The sequence below is a fragment of the Saccopteryx bilineata genome, chromosome 3 (assembly GCF_036850765.1).
Source record: "Saccopteryx bilineata isolate mSacBil1 chromosome 3, mSacBil1_pri_phased_curated, whole genome shotgun sequence".
In the NCBI taxonomy this organism is placed as follows: Eukaryota; Metazoa; Chordata; class Mammalia; order Chiroptera; family Emballonuridae; genus Saccopteryx; species Saccopteryx bilineata.
Window position 1 is genome coordinate 31959758 of NC_089492.1, and position 19876 is coordinate 31979633.

General features: G+C 38.5%; 1 protein-coding gene across 38 annotated transcripts in view; it reads right to left on the reverse strand.

Moving 5' to 3' along the window:
• Positions 1 to 19252, reverse strand: part of RIMS2 (regulating synaptic membrane exocytosis 2) — a 653442-nt gene extending 634190 nt beyond the window's left edge. For all 38 annotated transcript variants that reach the window (XM_066265863.1, XM_066265876.1, XM_066265860.1 and 35 more), the window contains exon 1: positions 18815 to 19252. In XM_066265863.1, the coding sequence (XP_066121960.1) occupies positions 18815 to 18990 (176 nt within the window). In that variant the 5' untranslated portion in view covers positions 18991 to 19252. The remainder of the gene's footprint in view (positions 1 to 18814) is intronic.
• Between the last annotated feature and the right edge of the window lie 624 nt (positions 19253 to 19876).

Below are 19876 nucleotides of genomic sequence, written 5' to 3' on the forward strand. Positions count from 1 at the left end.
ATAACACACCAAACTTAGCATTTGTTCAAAACTGAACTTTGTTTGAACCAGAAACCTGGTACCTCCCTTGCTGTACTCTAAAACACTCTCGACCACCACTTCCCCCTCCCCACACCAATACACTCAATCCTGTACCATTTTATATAATTTGCCATTATACTTAGAATAAAACCAAACTCTTTGCCGCATCATAAAAGTTCCTGCCAAATCTGGTTGGCTCCTGCCTATTGGTCCATCCTCAATTTATCTACTTTCTTTATTCAATAAGAAAATAACCAACAGTCACAGAATTACTCAATCCTAACTCATCATACACAAAGACACACACACACACACACACACACACACATATGTACAAAGTCCTTTTCAGTCCTTGGGCAAGGCCCTCCTATGCACGTTCCCCACTTACTTTCTTGTCTCCTGTTCTCCCGCTGCTGTAGCCCCTCAGTCAAGGAACATATGAGAAAGCAATCACTGAACAACTAAGGAGCTGCAACAAAGAACTGATGCTTCTCATCTTTCTCCCTTCCTGTCTGCCTGCCCCTATCTGTCAAAAAAAAAAAGTTAATGACTTCTTTCCTAGGCAGTAATAGGTAGCAAGTGAGCTGATACTCAATCCAAAATTGAAAGTGAAACTTGCACTGTTTGACAGGAAATACATTAACATAGAATAGATACTGAAGATTCAAGACACTCCCCCCCTTCTCCTATGTGGTGAAGAGTAAACCATCTCTCATGTGCTTCCCTTATATCTATCTACCTGTACCCTCCCCCCACACACACACCTGTGCGCTCTAACATCCTCATTTCTGGCTACACCAAAATGAATAATTCAGGTTTACCCTTAGAATCAGCTTTTGGAGTATTTCTAATATTATATTAAAATACCCTGACATATCCCTTCATATCTGCTATCAGAACCCTGATACACTTTAGTTCCTTCATCAATTCATTACTGAGCACCTATTATGTATCAGTCACCGTGCTAACCTCAAAAAGGAATAGTGATACATCATCACACACAATTCCTGTCCTCAGTCTCCATATAAACATAACTTATTTTTTTATTTTTATGTATTAATTTTGATAGAGAGAGGAAGGGAGCAAGAGAGAGATGGGAACTTTGATCTGTTCCTGTGTGTGCCCTGAGCAGGGATCCAACTGGCAACTTCTGTGCTTTGGGGTGAGGCTCTAAATAATCGAGCCACCCAGCCAGGGCTAAACATAACCTTAATAACTAGTTTAACCTGTAAATAAATAGGTGCTTAACATTATAACTTTATTTAATTAGCCATTTGGAAACTTCAAGGTTATTTTATTACTGTTTGCCATTTGGGAAAATGTATTACTCATTCTCTAATGTGCTACTGGTTGAGGAAAGAAAATTAAAGAGTAGGAGAGTAGTAGATGCCCAAAGAAGCCATTCACAAATTGGGGAAATGTACCAAATGACAAAACTAGAATGAATACAAGATAAGTTTCACCAAGTTTACTATTTTTCTGTGGCCCCACCTTCTTTATCATCAAACTTAGCATATAAATAGAAACTGTATTGTCATTAGAAACATTGTCTTTGGGCCACAAGAATCACAACAGAACTGTTTCAAAAGACTAGTAATTTTTTTTATTTTACTGAAGCTATTATAAAGGAGCTATGTCTAGAGCAGGGGTCCCCAAACTTTTTACACAGGGGGCCAGTTCACTGTCCTTCAGATTGTTGGAGGGCCGGACTATAAAAAAAAACTATGAACAAATCCCTATGCACACTGCACATACCTTATTTTAAAGTAAAAAAACAAAACGGGAACAAGTACAATATTTAAAATAAACAACAAGTAAATTTAAATCAACAAACTGACCAGTATTTCAATGGGAACTATGGGCCTGCTTTTGGCTAATGAGATGGTCAATGTCCAGTTCCATATTTGTGACTGCTAGCCGTAACAAGTGATATGACGCGCTTCCGGAGCGTGACGCATGCGGCCCACATCACTGGAAGTAGTACTGTAACTGAGCGACACCACTCTTTGTGGCGCCGCCACTTACAGTACTCCAGGAGCACAGGATGCACCACCAATGAAAGAGGTGCTCCTTCCGGAAGTGCAGCAGGGGCCAGATAAATGGCCTCAGGGGCCACATGTGGCCTGCAGGTCATAGTTTGGGGACCCCTGGTCAGAGGATCTGTTAATCAAGGTGATCACTCTACTCCATGTAAATCCCAGGAAAATACTGGTGAAATTTAATTATAATGTCAAAATGTAGGTAATAGTTCTACTACATCTACTTAAAAGTTAAGGAACACTAGATTGGCAATATATTCAGGTCCAAGTGAACTTATAGTCTAAAGGGATTCCCTAAAGACAAACCAAAAGCAACTAAACCACAACTAAACCATTTAACTGAATACATGTGGCATGGGACAGGTGATAAGGAACTGAGAAATAAATTCATGGAAAAAACATTTGGGATATCTTTTTAAGTAAAAAACATTTATTATAATAAAGAACTAAGCAGAATATAAATTGTATATATAATTGCATGTATGTAAAACATACGATGCATATATATATAAAAACTCTAAAGAAATGTGTAAAAATAAATAATTGTGAAGGATGGTGAGAGATTAGAAAATTGTCTTTTTGTAATGTGTCTTATTGTTATTAAATTTTGTAATAAAAATTGAGATAAATGAGGTATACATTGATACGTGAAGACACATGTAGCCCCATGTTCATTGCAGCACTGTTCACAGTGGCCAAGACATGGAAACAACCAAAAAGCCCTTCAATAGAAGACTGGATAAAGAAGATGTGGCACATATACACTATGGAATACTACTCAGCCATAAGAAATGATGACATCAGATCATTTACAGCAAAATGGTGGGATCTTGATAACATTATACGGAGTGAAATAAGTAAATCAGAAAAAAACAAGAACTACATGATTCCATACATTGGTGGAACATAAAAATGAGACTAAGAGACATGGACAAGAGTGTGGTGGTTACCAGGGGTGGGGGGAGGGAGGACGAGGGAGGGAGAGAGTTAGGAGGAGGGGGAGGGGCACAGAGAACTAGATAGAGGGTGGCGGAGGACAATCTGACTTTGGGCGAGGGGTACGCAACATAATTTAATGACAAAATAACCTAGACATGTTTTCTTTGAATATATGTACCCTGATTTATTAATGTCATCCCATTACCACTAATAAAAATTTAAAAAATAAATAAATAAATAAAAAATAAAGTGTCGCAATAAAAAAAATTGAGATAAATGAATAGTCTTTGAATTTTTAATAATGGGATCAGCACTCAAGGTGAAAAGTATTTGAAAACTAATGATTTCAGTAACTAAGATGGTACAAAGAAAATTAATATAAATTCAGGAGTATTATTACTACTTGTATCAATTTGGAAAAGTTAGGAATAGCCTTGAAATACACATTTATAAAACTACATAGTAAGTTCATAACAGTTGGACTTTTTTTTTCTTTTAGTGAGAGAGAGGGACAGAAAGGGAGAGAGGTGAAAAGCATCAACTCATAGTTGTGACACTTTAGTGGTTCATTGATTGCTTTCATATGTGTCTTGATGGGGGGGGGTTTCCAGTTGAGCCAGTGACCCCTTTATCATTCTCAAATTATAGATAAAGCACCAGAAATGGGACCAACTGATTAAATGACTTGCTCAAGGTCACACAGCTACTAACTGGCAAACTAGGATATGACCCAGAGTTGACTAATGCCTTTCCTTTATATGTACTTCTTACCCACACTGTGCTGCCTTGACTTCTTGGAACCAGCTAAGAAAACACAGGATTAGTAGGAAAATAAACATTTGTAGTCATAAAGACACAGCTACTTACAAAGCTATCATAACTGATTCGATTTAGACTATAGAAATTCCCCTAAATCCTAAACAGACAAAATCAAAATTCATAAGAGGGAAATTTTTACTAGAACCACTATCTTATATTGTTACAAAGGCCAGCCCAACTCTAAATAATAATCTTTCTGACTCAAGTAACTTTAAACAAAGGTAAAAAGACAAGTAGCAAAGCCATAAAAACAAGTACTGAGATTAGAGTGCTGAGCCTACGCCAGAGATTAAGAGTTCTAAACTGAATATTAAGCATTACTTATAATAGTCTAGAAAAGGGTGCCGGAAAGAGAACTAGAATAGAAACTGATTCTAAACTAGAAGGTTTAACAGAGATTATTCATGAATCACATAGTGAATGTGAATTGTGGGGCAAAAGCCAGGATAAAGCTAAGAAATGTCACCTGGAAAGGGTAGGAAATAGAAGTGTTTGAAAACACTGGAAATATTGAAACATATGGTAAATTGTGAGACAGTAAATTGTGAGCTATGGCATGGTTATATAAATTCCTGCTGTAAAATCTGGTGCCAGATTGGAAGTAAAACCTGGTGGCAAATTCTATAAGATTCCTATTGAAATTGAAGAAAATAAGTAATAAGAGTTTTGTGTCCTTAATGTTATCTGAGTCTCTTCAAAAGGTGTTTTTAGCATGTTTTTAAATGAAAGCACCACTGCTATGGTCCTAATCTCAAGTATTTCTGGATATATAGCATATATATTAATTCTCTTAATTACTTCTTCCACACACATCCCCTTTATAAGAAAAAACCCCTTCCCTGCTTCAATACTTCAGAAACAATGAAAATCTTATTATAGTTAAAAGATTTATGAAAGAAAGAGGTGGATGGTGAAACTGGGAAGATAAGTTAGGAAAACACTGTGAAGGACTTTGTAAGTAAAAATAAGTTATCTGAATTTTATCCAAAGCAATAGGAAGCTTAAAGAAGCTATTAAACTAGAAAATAAATAATTGAAATTTTATTTTTAAAATAGTGCTCTGCAGCAATACAAGGAAAACCCCAGTGGTGGCACCAGTGGAAATACACTGGAAACAATTCTTACACTAGTTAGATTTTCAGACACTAAATCAATGGAATTTATTGACATAACAGACTCTATCATACTCTTATTTCAAAATCTCTCATTTTAATCAAATACACCAATGAGAGAAATTCAAATTTTTTAACATGACATACAAGCATAGGTGATTCTAAATATTTAACAACTAATACAATCATTCAGAATTAACATGTCATTATATAAATTAACATTAAATATAAATTTATTTCCAAATAAACTATAAATGTAGACAAAGATACCTGCTTATTATGTAATAAGAATTGCAGAATAAATTATTCATATAGTAATTTTAATAATTTTGAAATCATTTGTTCAGTTTTAAAAAGTGTTGATTTAATCTCTTTAATGGGGCCATGATTTGGTATTTAGAACAATGCCACATTTTTCCCAACACCTTCTTCATTCATATGGCAGTCATTGGTCCCTGGTACCCAGCAGCACTTTGTTGCATCTGGAAGGCATCTGGGCATAACTCTTGCATGTCACTGTCACATAAGCATATATACAAATGCCAGTTGTTCCCCACAGAGCATGAAACCCCTGTGCCTCAGGACACCTCCAAAAACTGGTGCCACAAAAACTACCTGCACTGCAGCCTGCTCCACTGTGATAGTCTAGAGTATAAGCAAACCCAGGCACTCCAACTACTGTGTGCCTCCCAAGGAGTACATTAATCCATACCAGCAAGTTAATGGATCCATCATCCACCTCTACAGATTGTACTGGATAACATCCTTAGGTAACCTATTCTCTCAACAAAATTCACCAGTCTGCACGGGGTATGGCAAAAGTAGATTCACAGTTGTTTGTATAGAAAATCAAATAATATAAGAGTAGGCTATGTTTTGTGTACTCACAACTATAAACTTATTTTTGTACCACTCTGTATTTTAATAACTATGTACTAATGCATATCAGTTAAATAACAGTGCTGTATCCATGGCCCTTTATATCAGACCATCCCCAATTAGCTCTCACCACTCCATCCCTTCCTCCCATCTTCCATGCAACCAGCAACATAGGAATACTGGCCATTCCCCCAGAATGCCCTTCTTCTCCACATATTGAATTGTAATTTTCTTGCAAAGCCAGTTTGAATGTTATCTCTGGTTACAAAGCCTTCCCCTAAATCCTCCATATTCATATACCAAATCTCTCTTTTTCAGCTTAAAAATTGGTACATAACTACTATAAAGCATTTAACATGTATTTAATTCTTTATTTCCATGATCCTTGCCCACTAGATTGTGAGCACCTTGAGGGTAGCGACTATGCCCTATTCCTCTCTATTTCCTAAATGAGAATAGTGGCTAGTATATAGCAGAGACACCCAAAACACAGTTATTTAAAAGAAGAATGAATAAAATAAAAGCAATAATTATCTTTACTATATTGCAGGCTATATTAGAAATGGTTAATGCATGATACAAAGCGAAATAAGTAAATCAGAAAAAACCAGGAACTGCATTATTCCATACGTAGGTGGGACATAAAAGTGAAACTAAGAGACATTGATAAGAGTGTGGTGGTTACGGGGGGGAGGGGGGAATGGGAGAGGGAAAGGGGGAGGGGGAGGGGCACAAAGAAAACAAGATAGAAGGTGACAGAGGACAATCTGACTTTGGGTGACGGGTATGCATCATAATTGAACGACAAGATACCCTGGTCTTGTTATCTTTGAATATATGTATCCTGATTTATTGATGTCACCCCATTAAAAAAATAAAATTATTTAATAAAAAAATAAAATAAAATAGAAAAAAAAAAAAAGAAATGGTTAATGCAAACCTAAACATGTAGCAGAGGATACCTATTTTTTTTAATTGTTGGAGAGAGTACAGAGTATACATGGCTTTGTAAAAGCAGCACCATGTAGCATATCTTCCCAGCCTTCCCAATGGATCTATTCAGGTAATCTAGTCTTTTACCACACTGGGCTTATTACCAGTGAAGGTCTTTGTTTTATACACCTATGCTAAATATTTACTTTTAATTTAATTTTCTCTTACTTTAACATTTTTCTAACATATAAAGTATATATAATTGCTATCATTATCTTCAACAGCATCATCATTATCTCATATTAGATGTCCCTATTAGAATATAAATTATTTTCTCAATGTTTTTGTTTTTCCTTCTACCTTTCATTTTTTTTCTTTCTTATTGGCTTTTAATGCTGACAATTAGCAAGAGACTAGTTCATGACAGAATTAGTATCTGTATCTATGTGTTATGTGTATATAATTTCACTAATCCCTTCACCTTCTCTGATCTTGTACCCTCATCCCCCTTCCCTCTGACAGCTGTCCCTCTGCTCCCTGTGACCCTGCCTCTGCCTCTATTCTGCTCCTCAGTTCACTGTGTTCATTAGATTCCACATATAAGTGAGATCATATGATACTTGTCTTTCTCTCCCTGGCTTATTTCACTTAGCATAATAATCTCTAGGTCCATTCATGCTGTCACAAAAGGTAAGATTTCCTTATTTTTCACAGCCACATAGTATTCCATTGTGTATATATACCACCGCTTTTTTATCCATTCATCCACTGACGGACACTTGGGCTGTTTCCTGATCTGGGTTATTATAAACAATGCTTCAATAAACATAAGAATGTCTATCTTCTTTTGAATTAGTGTTTTGAGATTTTTTAAAGATATTCCTAAAAGTAGGATAGCTGGGTCAAAAGACAGTTCCATTTTTAATTTTTTGAGGAAATGCCATACTGTTTTCCACAGTGGCTGCACCAATCTGCATTTCCACATTCCCACAGTGCAGTATGGTTCCCTTTTCTCCACACCCCCTTGCCAGCACTTGCTGTGTGTTGATTTGTTAATAAGCACCATTCTGACAGGTGTGAGGTGGTATCTCATTGTGGTTTTAATTTGCATTACACTGATTATTAGTGACACTGAACATGTTTTCATATGCCTATTGGCCATCTCTATGTCCTCTTTGAAAAGTGTCTATTCAGGTCCTTTGCCCATTTTTAATTGGATTATTTACCTTCCTGGTGTCGAGTTTTAGAAGTTCCTTATAAATTTTGGTTATTAACCCCTTATCAGATGTATCAGTGAATATGTTCTCCCATTGTGTGGTTTGTCTTTTTATTTTGAAGATATATAAATGTTTTTGATTAGAGGCTGTCTTGACCTGCTAAGAGTAACATATTATGGCAATTTACAATATGGCATATGTACCTTTACATTTCTAAAATCTAGAATACCTGAATCCTAAAACACATCTCGCACCACAAGTTTCAGTTAAATAATTTTGGACCTGTGTTTTCAATCTCCACTTTACAAAGTTTAGCAAAAAAAAAAAAAAAATTAAGGGAGAATTTTAAATAATCATCCTAGGGATTGCCAAATCTTCTAATGTCAGGCCTTTCAATCTTGTGGTAATTATTTTTAAAAAAATATTTCTGACTCTCCATCCATACTTGGCAGAATTGCACTTTTCTACCCTGACGTAGGTATAATCATGTACCTTGATTTGGTCAGTGAAATGTGAGCAGTTGTACACATATTTCTGAGAAGAAACTTTAAGAGACAACTTGCTATTCACCACAGTCTCTCTTTTCATCTGCTCTTAATGCTCCAGATAGCTTCTCCATCAGCCATGTAAGGATGACATGGAGTAGAGATCCCAAGTGACCCAGAGAAAACAAACAGCATGAAAAAAATAATAAACCTATGTTGTTTTATGCTACTGATATTTGGGGATAGCACCATCTACTGTAAATTTATAAATCTATCGCCTCTCAGCTCCAAATCCACACTTCTTTGTCCTGATTTGTGATACTGAGCTCTTTATGTGGATCTGAACTCGAACCATTTCACCTTTAGCAGTTGGCATAATGTTAAACTTTTGTCAGTAGAGGGAGCCAGAGGGACATTAAAGGAAAGAGGGGCTCTCCTGGTTCTCGGTGCTTTGTTGTTTTTCAGCAATGCTTGGCTGCCAGGAGCTTACAGGACACCCAGTGGCACGCACCCTCCTAATAAGGTTCCCCAGAACCCCACGGGGCATCTACAACAGTTTCAGTAGCACTCCAGCAGCACCCCAACAAATCGCTCTAACACCCCACTAGATGGCTTCCCAGTGAATTTCCTGAGCACTCCAGCCAGCTTCTAAGCAAGCCCCACCGACAACCCTACTGATGATTTCCTGCTTGTTTGCCCCAGATTGTGACGGCAATGAGCCATAGTCACACCCTCCTAAAAGGGTGAGTCTCAGCCTTAGCCATGGGGAAAGGGGCCTCTTCCAAGTTTGTTCTTTGCTTGGGTACTCAGGCGCAGCCCTAAAAGAGGTGTCTGCTCCATGCTATAAGTTAATAATCCTTCATATTAAAATTTTCCTGCTCAAATTACTATTTTAGTTTGTCTCCTGATTGGACTTTGATAACTAGTGCATCCTAACACCTAAAACTGTATTCTGCAACATGAATTTATATTAGTAGTTTCAAAAGACAAGCTTGGATTATTTTCTTTTTCAACTTTATTTCATAGCTACTTTAACTGTTTTCTATTAAAACAATTGATTATATTTTAAATACTGACATAAAATTTAAGTCATAATAAAAACTATATCTTTTCATTAAGTCAGACTTCTAGGTTAATAACCATAAGAAAGAAAAACAGGCACAGTTATTGTAGTGTAAGAAATGGCTCTTCAACCAAGCATTCCAAGAGAAACCATATTCTTGTCAAAAGATTAAATCCAAATCTTTATTTACTCATACTGCAATAAAAAGTTTATGCTGAGTCTTTTTAAATGATAATGAAAATACTACATTTGGAAAGATTTCAATAACTTCATTATGTTAGTCATATGGCAATATTATTTATTCCTCCCTTTATAGAAATAAATACAACTGTTAGCTAAAATGACTAGTTAGAAAGAATACTTATGTACAGAGCCCAGAATAATTCACACTGCTGGTGCCCAGGGGTCCATCCTTACCCTACCCCCAGTTAGAACAACATTTTAATTCAGGAGTAAACTATGACATAAATAATAAGTGAAGAGCAGACTGGCGATAATTTGAGGGCAGTAAAGTATTATGAACCCATGGAAAAGTACATTGTAAAATATTATTTCAGAGATTTCACTCTGGAAAATACATTTTTTTAAAATGTAAGAAAGCATAATGTCTACTTTATAAATATAAAAAAATGTTTAAAAATAGCCAAACATATTTAGTGGCACTCACTAGGAAAAATGTAAGAAGAACATCCCCCACCCAAAGATGTTGACATTCTAATTCCCGGAACCATGTAAACATGTATCCTCTCACATGGCAAAAGGACATCACAGATGTGGTTAAGAGGGGAAGATTATTCTGGAGTATCTAATGGGCCCAAGTGTCCTATGAATCCTTAAAAGAGAAAAGTCTTTGCCAACTGATAGCAGAGAGATGCCCACAGAAGTAGGATCAGAGAAATGGCATCATGAGGATTTAACATCCATCCCATTGGTGTAGGAGGCTACCTGCAAGCGCTAGAGAAAGCTGGGCCCCTAGGAAGTTAGAACAGCATGCAGCTGACAGCCACCAAGGAAATGGGAATCTCAATCACTTAACTTCAAGGAACTGAGTTCTTTCAACAACCTAAATGATCAAGGAAATATCCTTCCCCTCTGCTCCCAGGGGGAAAAAAAAAGAATAGCCAATTCCTGCAATTTTAATCCGGTGAGACCCATGTTACTATCCTACAGAGCTGAAAGATAATAAATTTCTGTTGTTTTAAGCCACTAAGTTTGTTAATAGAAGAAAACTAATACAAGAAATACTACTCTTGGAATACTATACCTTGGAAGATCTAGGACTTTATTAAAGAAAGTACCAATGTCCTTTCAATAGGTATTTAAAAAGTGGGGGTTCATAAAAGTATCTATTGATAATAAACTAAATTGTTATTCTCTATAGCACTAGGTTCTTAACTGTTTTTCCAGAAGATTAAAAAGCAATATGATGGAAAGAAAATGGGTTTTGGAGTTAGAAAGATCTAGGTACAGATCTGTGTTCTGGTACTTATAAGCTTTGTGACCTGCATCTTAGCACACACAGTAAACATTCAACCAATGTTACGTAGTTCCCTCCTTCAATTTCTGCTACAATTCCAGACATATATTCAAATTCAAAGAAAAGCCTATGTGGAACCATCTTAAGATAAACACTGAATACTAGTCTCATACTCCTGAATTTCTACTTCTTTTTTCCAATTCCACATATTCCTTCTCAGATCTCAGCTAAGACAACCTGTGGTACCACAACAACTGTCTCTAGATGTACCATAAGCTTTCATTATTCTATCAACAAAAATAGACTGGAACTTACTAAAAGAACTCTACTAGAAAGTAAAGGGGGGCCTGGCCGGTTGGCTCGGTGGTAGAGCATCGGCCTGGTATGTGGATGTTCGGGGTTTGATTCCTGGTCAGGACACACAGGAAATGTGCCCATCTGCTTCTCCCCCCCCTCCTCCTCCTGCAGCCATAACTTGATCGGAATGAGTTGGCCCCAAGTGCTGATGATGGCTCCATGGCCTCCGCCTCAGAGCTAAGAAGAGCTGGATTACTAAGCAACAGAGCCATGCCCCTGATGGGCAGAGCATCACCGTAGTGGACCTGCTGGGTCGATCCCAGTCGGGGTGCATGTGGGAGTCTGTCTCTGCCTCCCCTCCTCTCACTGAATAAAGAAAAAGAGAAAAGAGAAAAAGAAAAAGAAAGGGGTAAATATTTTAAGCAGTTAAACATGAGATAAAGGTAGAGCAAAGGCTCTTTGATTTAAATTAATCTTAGCTACAGATTACCTCAGAAAAAAATAGTTGATTACACACACCTTCTGGTCCATTTCTTTGGCTCAACTTTGTTACCAATGTTACCTAGTTCTTGTTAATGTATTAGAAGAGTGGCACTGCCCATTATGCTAATCTTCTTTATGCTATTATAATATTATTTATATCCTTTATTTGCTAGATATCAACATTGAATCTGGTCAAAGCCACTTTGCCCTGAAAAGTACATACCCTCTGCACTAGGTGACCATTTAAATATCTGTGCTCAAGATTCCTTGATTTTTAAATTCTGGGATCCTTTTTAAGTATACATACAAGATGATTTAATTCCACCTATTTTCCCTAAAGATCCACTTAGCTGCCTACCCTTGCTGTACCACTATCGTCATTGCCCAAGAAATTTTCTGTTGGTGATGGTTTCTAAAATGTTAACTACTATCTAAAATAGAAAAATACTCCACACCATAGCAAAAAAGGGGGGGAGGGCAATCACCAGGTGTCTTAAACTCTCACATCCTTGAACAAATGTTTATTAAATGAAAAGTTTTTTAAATGAAAAATAATATTAAATATGTTTTGTTCTCACTGATTTCATTTGTAGCCCTTGGCTTGACTAGTTTAATTAATATCATACACCATAACCAATAGCTCTCATGTCCAAGAGAAGTAAACAATGAAACGGTCTTAAATGCGATCACTGAATCCCAAAGATAACTATTTCTTGAGGTATTAGCAGCTATCAACTCAGGCAATGCCAGATTTAATCAGTCATTCAAAGAACATTTATGCCCACTAACAATGGACCACCCACTGGGAACACAGTCCTTCAGAATTAAATCCAAATTGAAAGAACAGCATATAAAGTCTTTTAAGCTCTGACCTTTCCATCTCTCCAGTCTCTTCTACTGAGTCACCTCCATTTAAACCCTATGTTTTAAACCTTTTGAACCATTTCAGGTGATTTTCTTGACTGTGCAGTGACTCTCTTTTATAAATAAAAGGTAAAGTTTAGGGGGTGGGGTCTTGGGAGTTCCAGTATTACTCAGGTAATACAGATGAGAAACCATGGGCTCAGAGGGGTTAACACCATAAGCCAGACCTGATAGCTATTAATTAGTAAAGTAAGGTTTCAGGTCAAAGTCCATCCCATCTATCACCCTTGCCTCCACCACCACTCTCTCCATCACACAGTATAATCAGTTCTTTATCAACACATACTGTCAACAAGAAAGTACTATGTAATTGTTCTGGTTACTTTAAAAGATAGAATATATATATATATATATATATATATATATATATATAAAGAATTTATTAGGTACTTTCTCATAAAATGCCAATTACAATTTTAGAAGGCATTTTGAATCCTTAAAAACTATAGGTTTTCCATTTTTGGCAATGACAATGACCACGGTTATTTACATGAACAATAATTCTATTTAAAAGTCTGCATGAATAAATTGCATCGTTTATCTGACATGTCACATTTTCTAATTTTTATTTAGCTGTAAGAAGAAAACATGGTAGTTTTGTTATTAAATGAGAGAGATAATTCTAAGTATATGACCAAACGCAAGTCATAAATAAATATATATATATATTTAGGGAGAGAGAGGCAAGGACAGAGAGACAGTAAGGGAGAGAGATGAGAAGCATCAACTTGTTGAAGCACTCTAGTTGTTTATCGGTTGCTTTCTTACAGGTGCTTTGATGGGGGGAGGGGCCTTCCAACAGAGCCAGTGACCCCTTGCTCAAACCAGCAACCATGGGGTCATGTTTATGATCCCATGCTCAAGCCAGCAACCTCGAGGTTTACAACCTGGGTTCTCAGAATCCCAGGTCAATGCTCTACCCACTGCACTACCACCTGGTCAGGCTAAAATACATTCATTAAAAAATCTGGACCACTGAAAAATAAGGGCACAAAGTCATAAAACAAAAGACACATAAAGAGCTTTTATAGATCACTAAAAATAACCAGCAGAGAAAGAAATACAAAAGACTCTACATAAATGTAAAAGGCTCTCAACCTCACTGTTAACAAGAAAACTACAATTAAATTACAATGGTATATTTTTCACCAAAATATTGGCAAAGATTATCACACACTTGGATTGGCAATGGTGTGGAAAAGTCTCCCTCGTTAGTATAGGTCACTTACATATATAAGGTGTCCTCCAGTTACGACACAGTTCCATTCCTACAGAGTGACATAACCCGAATTTTTGTGTAAGTCGAAACACACCCTAGCCTAAGTCATTTACCTATCTTAACAGAGTTGTAAAATCATAACCTAGAATATAAAAACACACACATGCCACATTACTGTGTATTCTTCCACGATGCGCAACCAAACTAGTTCACCCACGTAGTCCATAAGTACAATGCTAACGGCATAGGCTGGAACAATCACACCTCAGTGTTTTTTTTATATTTTTATGGGAGTGAATGTCACAAACTTGAAATGCCATATGTCAAGACTGTCAAACCAAGGACCCCCTGTACTGCCTCTATGAGAGTAAATTTGGCACTATTTATTAAATATACTGAGCTTTTGACTATATAATTCCATTTCTATAAATTTATCCCAGTGATATATTCACAAAAATAAGAAACTGGTATATGTACAAAGATTTAATATAGTGTTTTTCCTAATGTCAAAATAATTAGAATCTACTTACCCAAAAATATGGTACCAAGTAAATTACACAACATTCATAAAAGGGATATTATATACCCATTAAAATGAATGAGGCAGCTATATATTAATGGGTGTGGAAATTATCTCCTAAAAATTAAACTTCAGAACACATTTGTGTTTTTAGTTTATATACATACATCTATACATGCATGTGCACACACATACACACATATACAGACACAAAATATTTGATAAATACACATATCTACTCTTAAACATAAAATTTTCTGACAGACTATATAATAAACTGGCAACAATCATTGACCCTAACTAGAGGAAGTAGTTAGAGATTTTGTAAGACATAATTAAGAAATTTTGTACCATATATATATATATATATATCCTAAGAAGTTTACAAATTGACTTTGAAAAGTACTTTTAAAATTGAATTATCAAAAAATGTAGAACTGCTCACCTGTTTTAAATATAAGCTAAATTATTACCTTGATCTATCAGGGAAATTTTTACTTATTATCTTCCTTTATTTGTGAAGCAAATTATCCCTTTGCCATTTACAGAAAATCTAAACTGAGATTGAAAAGATAATTTACACATCAAGCAACACATAATTTCTAATTTGTTACAAAAACACCTCATCTGAAAGACTATAATATTCACATAGCAGAAATTCGGTAAATATTTACTGAGTGAATACCTTTATTTCAGTGGTTTTGTGTTCCTCACATTTTTTTCATAGTACCACACCAAAAAAATAAACAAACAAAAAGCTTTACTGGAAAATAGAAACTTTTAAATTATGGTTTTCTTTCAAATAAAACCATTCTTCATTTTCCCACTAGTAAACTACCTCATTAACATTACCACAAATAAAATCAACATTACTTATTAGGTACCGACTGTGCACAGGAGTTAAGGATGCTGCAAAACACAAACTCCAAAGAAGAGTACATTTTTATTCCTGCCCTCAAGAAATGTACAACTTAAAAGACAAGATTTAAAAACATTAATCAGTAAGAGCTCATTAAAGAATCTATTAAAAGACTGAGTTATCCAAATTAAAAATGTTAATGGAACTCATGTCAGAAATTTTTTTAAAAGTAATTATTGATCTATTTAGGGATCTATAGATATATAAAAATGCTTCCAAAATTCTAGTATCTCACTCACTTGGAAAATGGCATTACTTGATAGTGATAAGAGGACTTATTGAGTATGTGAATATTCAGCTAGACTTGGAAGAAATAATAGCTAATAATTAAATATAAATAGTTTTTCATTCTTCCTGCTCCTAATGTGAGAGATTACTGTAGTGGTCTCAATCTGTTTTATTGCTTAGCTCTCTTATTAAAAATATCTCAAGCAACCTCGGCCGGGATGCTCGTAAATAAAGTGTTGTCCTGGCACACCAAGGTCACAGGTTTGATCCCAGGTCAGAGCACATAGGAGAAGCAACCAATGAAGGCACAACTAAATGCAACTAAGTGGAACAATGAGTTGATGCTTCTCTCTCTCTCTTTCCATTCCTCTCTCAAATCAATAATGGGAAATTTTTTTTTAATTCTCAGGCATAAACCTCTTAATATATAAATATTTATTTGTAAATTATATGCATCTTCATATTGTCAATGTATATATTAAATATCAGTAAAATTTAATCTTTTTCAAATAAAAATTTTTTCCTGTGCTCTTATATACCATCTTATAATGCACACCCAACTTTGTAGGAATACTTAACAGAAATATTGAAACTCAGATCATGAAGAAATATTTTCATTCAATAGTTCCAAAGTTTCACATATCAAACTCTTTTTCTAACATAGTTGTTAAAAGACAGCAGATAGGTATTTGAATTTCAGTTTCTCTCCATAACTTTCAGACTAGATGTTAATATGCAATTAAATGGATATCACTAAAGAGATACAAAGGCAAGTATAGTCATAACCAGATATCTGCCCTTAAAATAAATGGGAAATAGTAACCATTGAATAATATTCATTTTTTCTCATATATACCATGTGAAACTTAAAATATCTAATATCAATAATATATTACTTAATAAACTGTCAAATTATTGAAAAAGCTTTGTCTCTCATTATAAAGTCTATTCTCATTTTCCTTGCCTACTATTATTTTATTACAAAAGACAAAAGCACTTTTCAAAAACATTTACAATTAAATTTACAACTATATTGTTTTAACCTCCAAATAACTTATTGTTAAAATAAAAACAAAAATATTTCTGAAACTACGTAGATCACTTTGAGCTATGACTTTTTCCAAGACTAAGTTAGGCAGAAATGCAAATATATATTTAAAATAAGTATGAATAGACTTTCACCAAATGTAAATTCATATACTTTATGAACACATTTAGAAACTATTTTTCTACCTAAATTGTAAAGATATGAATGCACAAACATTATATGTATTTGTATAGTATGTAGGTTTATACAGAAGTATAATATATTCATGTGTACCTACCTAAATAACCAACCCCTTCATAACATCTTTCTAGAAAAATATATTGTTCATTTTGAGTAATTCTTATTTCAATACTCACGAGATTATTTAAATATATATATATTAGAACAATAAATTTAAAACTGTAGTTATTTTCCAATAAATACTATTACTTAGCATACAATAAAGAAATAAAAAACTTATTCTTCATTTATATATGTGGGTCAAAGAAATAAAATTATGTTTTATTTGAGCATTTTAACATTAATTTTATAGTAAAAATATAGGTTAATATATAAAATATCAAGCTTTAAGTCACTAAAAGTGTGGTATTGACAGTATATAAAGTAAAGCAGTTAGGAGTATGCTCAAAAACCTTTTAAAAGCAATGTTGTATTCTTTTATTAGTTGAAATAAGATACTTAAATCTTTTAATCTTTTTTCATTTCCAAGCCTACTAATAAATCACAGTCCCAAAAAGTATTTAAACCAAGAAATTATTTTTGAAGAAGCAATTCTTCTTTATTTCAATTAAAATGTCAGAAATACATTTGCTTTCTTAGCCCTTCAATGTTTTTAATAAATAGTATTTTCCTCAAACATGTACAAATGTCATCATAAATTATTTAAATATTTTTCAATAAATTATGGTAATGCATGTATAGACAGAATTGTTCCTTTTAGATGTACTAAAGAATACTGAACTCAACAACCTGTTTTTAAATTTTACATGATTAGAAGTGTGTTAGTTCATTCATAGAGGTACTCGACACTTTCAATTGTGTGTTTCTGCGGAGAATGTGGGAAAGTATAGTCGATAACACACCAAAGAACCGTCCCACTTTGGCATATCACTGTGCAAAATAATCTCTTTGAATAATTCAAGTAAAAAGAAAAAAGTTGTTGGAAAAACATAAAATACACATCTTCTGCACAATCTCTTTTCACACAGTAACTGAGAAATCAAATCACCGGAAAACATTTAAAAGCAAACCTGTAGAAACGAATCACTTTGCTAGTCTAACAAGAAAGCGCCTCAAAGCTCTAGTCTAGCTATCTGTCTGGACAGTTCCCTAGTGCTGAAGTTACACTGCCGCTAACCCGACGTCTGGCTGCTCCTTTCCCTCGGCCACCCTCGGCCAAATCCCGGCAGCCCAGCCCGGGAGCACGGATAGTACTGATACAACTCCACACGGTAGGAAGTATCCCAAACTGCAGCAGTTTAGGAACCGGAGTCTCTTCAGAGTCTCGTCAGGTTTAAACAGATTTACTAGTTGCAAACAGGAAGAGCAGCAGAGTGCAGGGTGTTAGAACCCGCCGAGGGGGAGGGGCTGGAAGATGGCGGCGGCCGCACACCCACCCGAGACCGAGAGCACAGGCCCCCTCGCGCGCGCCGCCGCCCGCCTGCCCGCGGCGGCTTTGGGCAGCTCCGTTCTTCTCGGCGCTGGGGGCAGAGCCGCCCTGCGGCAGCGAGGGACTCGGGGCCCGCGGCAGCGCCCGCATCCCCAGCCCGCGCGCCTACGCCCGCGTCCGGGCCAGGAGCACCTGTGCACGGCCATATTGGATTCACTGCCCCAGTCACTGCCCTCTGCGCGGGGGGCGGCGGCAAAGAAGGCACGCGCGGAGCCGGGTCCAGCCCCTGCCCCGGCGGGGCCGCGGAGCCGGGCTCGCCCGCGGGGAAATCACGAAGGACGCTCGGGAAAATTACACCGCCCAGAGGCTCGCCGGCCTCGGCGCCCTCCGTGCCCGACACACACCCCCACGCTCTGACACCCAGAAAGCAGCCCCCGCGGCCGGCGCCGGCTGCAGCCCTCGTGGCCCAGGCGCGGCCGGCGGGAGGGAGGGCGCCGAGCCCGGGCGCGCAGGCGGCCGCAGGGCAGCCGCCGAGGGGGCGGAGGGCAGGGAGGGAGGCGGGAAGATGGAGCTGGGTCCTTACTTGAGCACCGACTGCTCCTTCTCCTCTTCCTTCTTCTGCCGATCCATGACAGCCAGGATGATTTTCCTCTCCTCCTCCGTGAGGTGGCTGAGGTCGGGCATCTCGGGCTGCAGAGGCGGCTGAGAGGCCGCCGGGGTGGGAGCCGGGCGGCCCCTCGGCCCGGCAGGAGCCGACATGTTTGGTGGAGCCTCACCACCCTAGCGAAGCAGGGAGGCAACTCCACTGGCGGCGGCGGCGGCGGCGGCACCCGCGAGGGCGGCTGGGGCAGCCTCCGGCGCCGGGACAAATACATACAAATCAATGGCCTTCAATCCGAGGCGACAGCCCCCCTCCCTCAAGAAAGAAAGAGGGGGGAGGGGAGGGCGGGCTGAGGAGTGCGCTCCGGGAAACGTTCCTCCAGCCTCTGGGGGCGAAGGGCTGGCCAGTGAGCGCTTTGGGTGCGAGAAGAGCGGGAGGCCGGCCGGACGCGCTGTGTGCGGAGCGGGGGGAGGGTGCTGGAGTAAGGCGGCGGGGACGACCGAGGGTGGGGTGACTGGAGGGAGCGGGCGCGCGGGCCCTGGCGCGAGTGTGTCCGGCCGCGGCGGGGGCGAGGGGCGCGCGCGCCGCCTCCGGGGGGAGCGGGGCAGCTGCGAGCCAGCGCCCCGGGGGAGTCCCGGCAACTCGGTCGGAGCGCCGGGAGGCGGCGTCCCGCCAGCCGGAGGGGCGCCGAGGCGGGAGCGCAGAGGGGAGTGAGGAAGCGGGGGCCACTTTCCCGGAGCGGCGGCTCGGCGGTCCCGCCAGCACACGCGTCACGGGGCTCCCAGGCGCCGCGGGGGAAGGAGACCTCCAGAAACCAGGGGGAGAGGGCCGCGGGGACGGGGCCGGCCGCGGGAGACCCCTCCGGGCTGGAACGGAGAAGCGAAGAGTCCCGGGGCCGGGGCCCCTTGGCCGCCAACGCCCGGATCCCAGCAGCTCCGACGCGTCGCGGGGTCGGGCGCCTACCCTCCCTCCTCACGCGCCGGCGCCGGGTCCCTCAGCCGCCGCCGCCCCTTAGGTCCTCGGAGTTGGCGCCGAGGGCCCGCT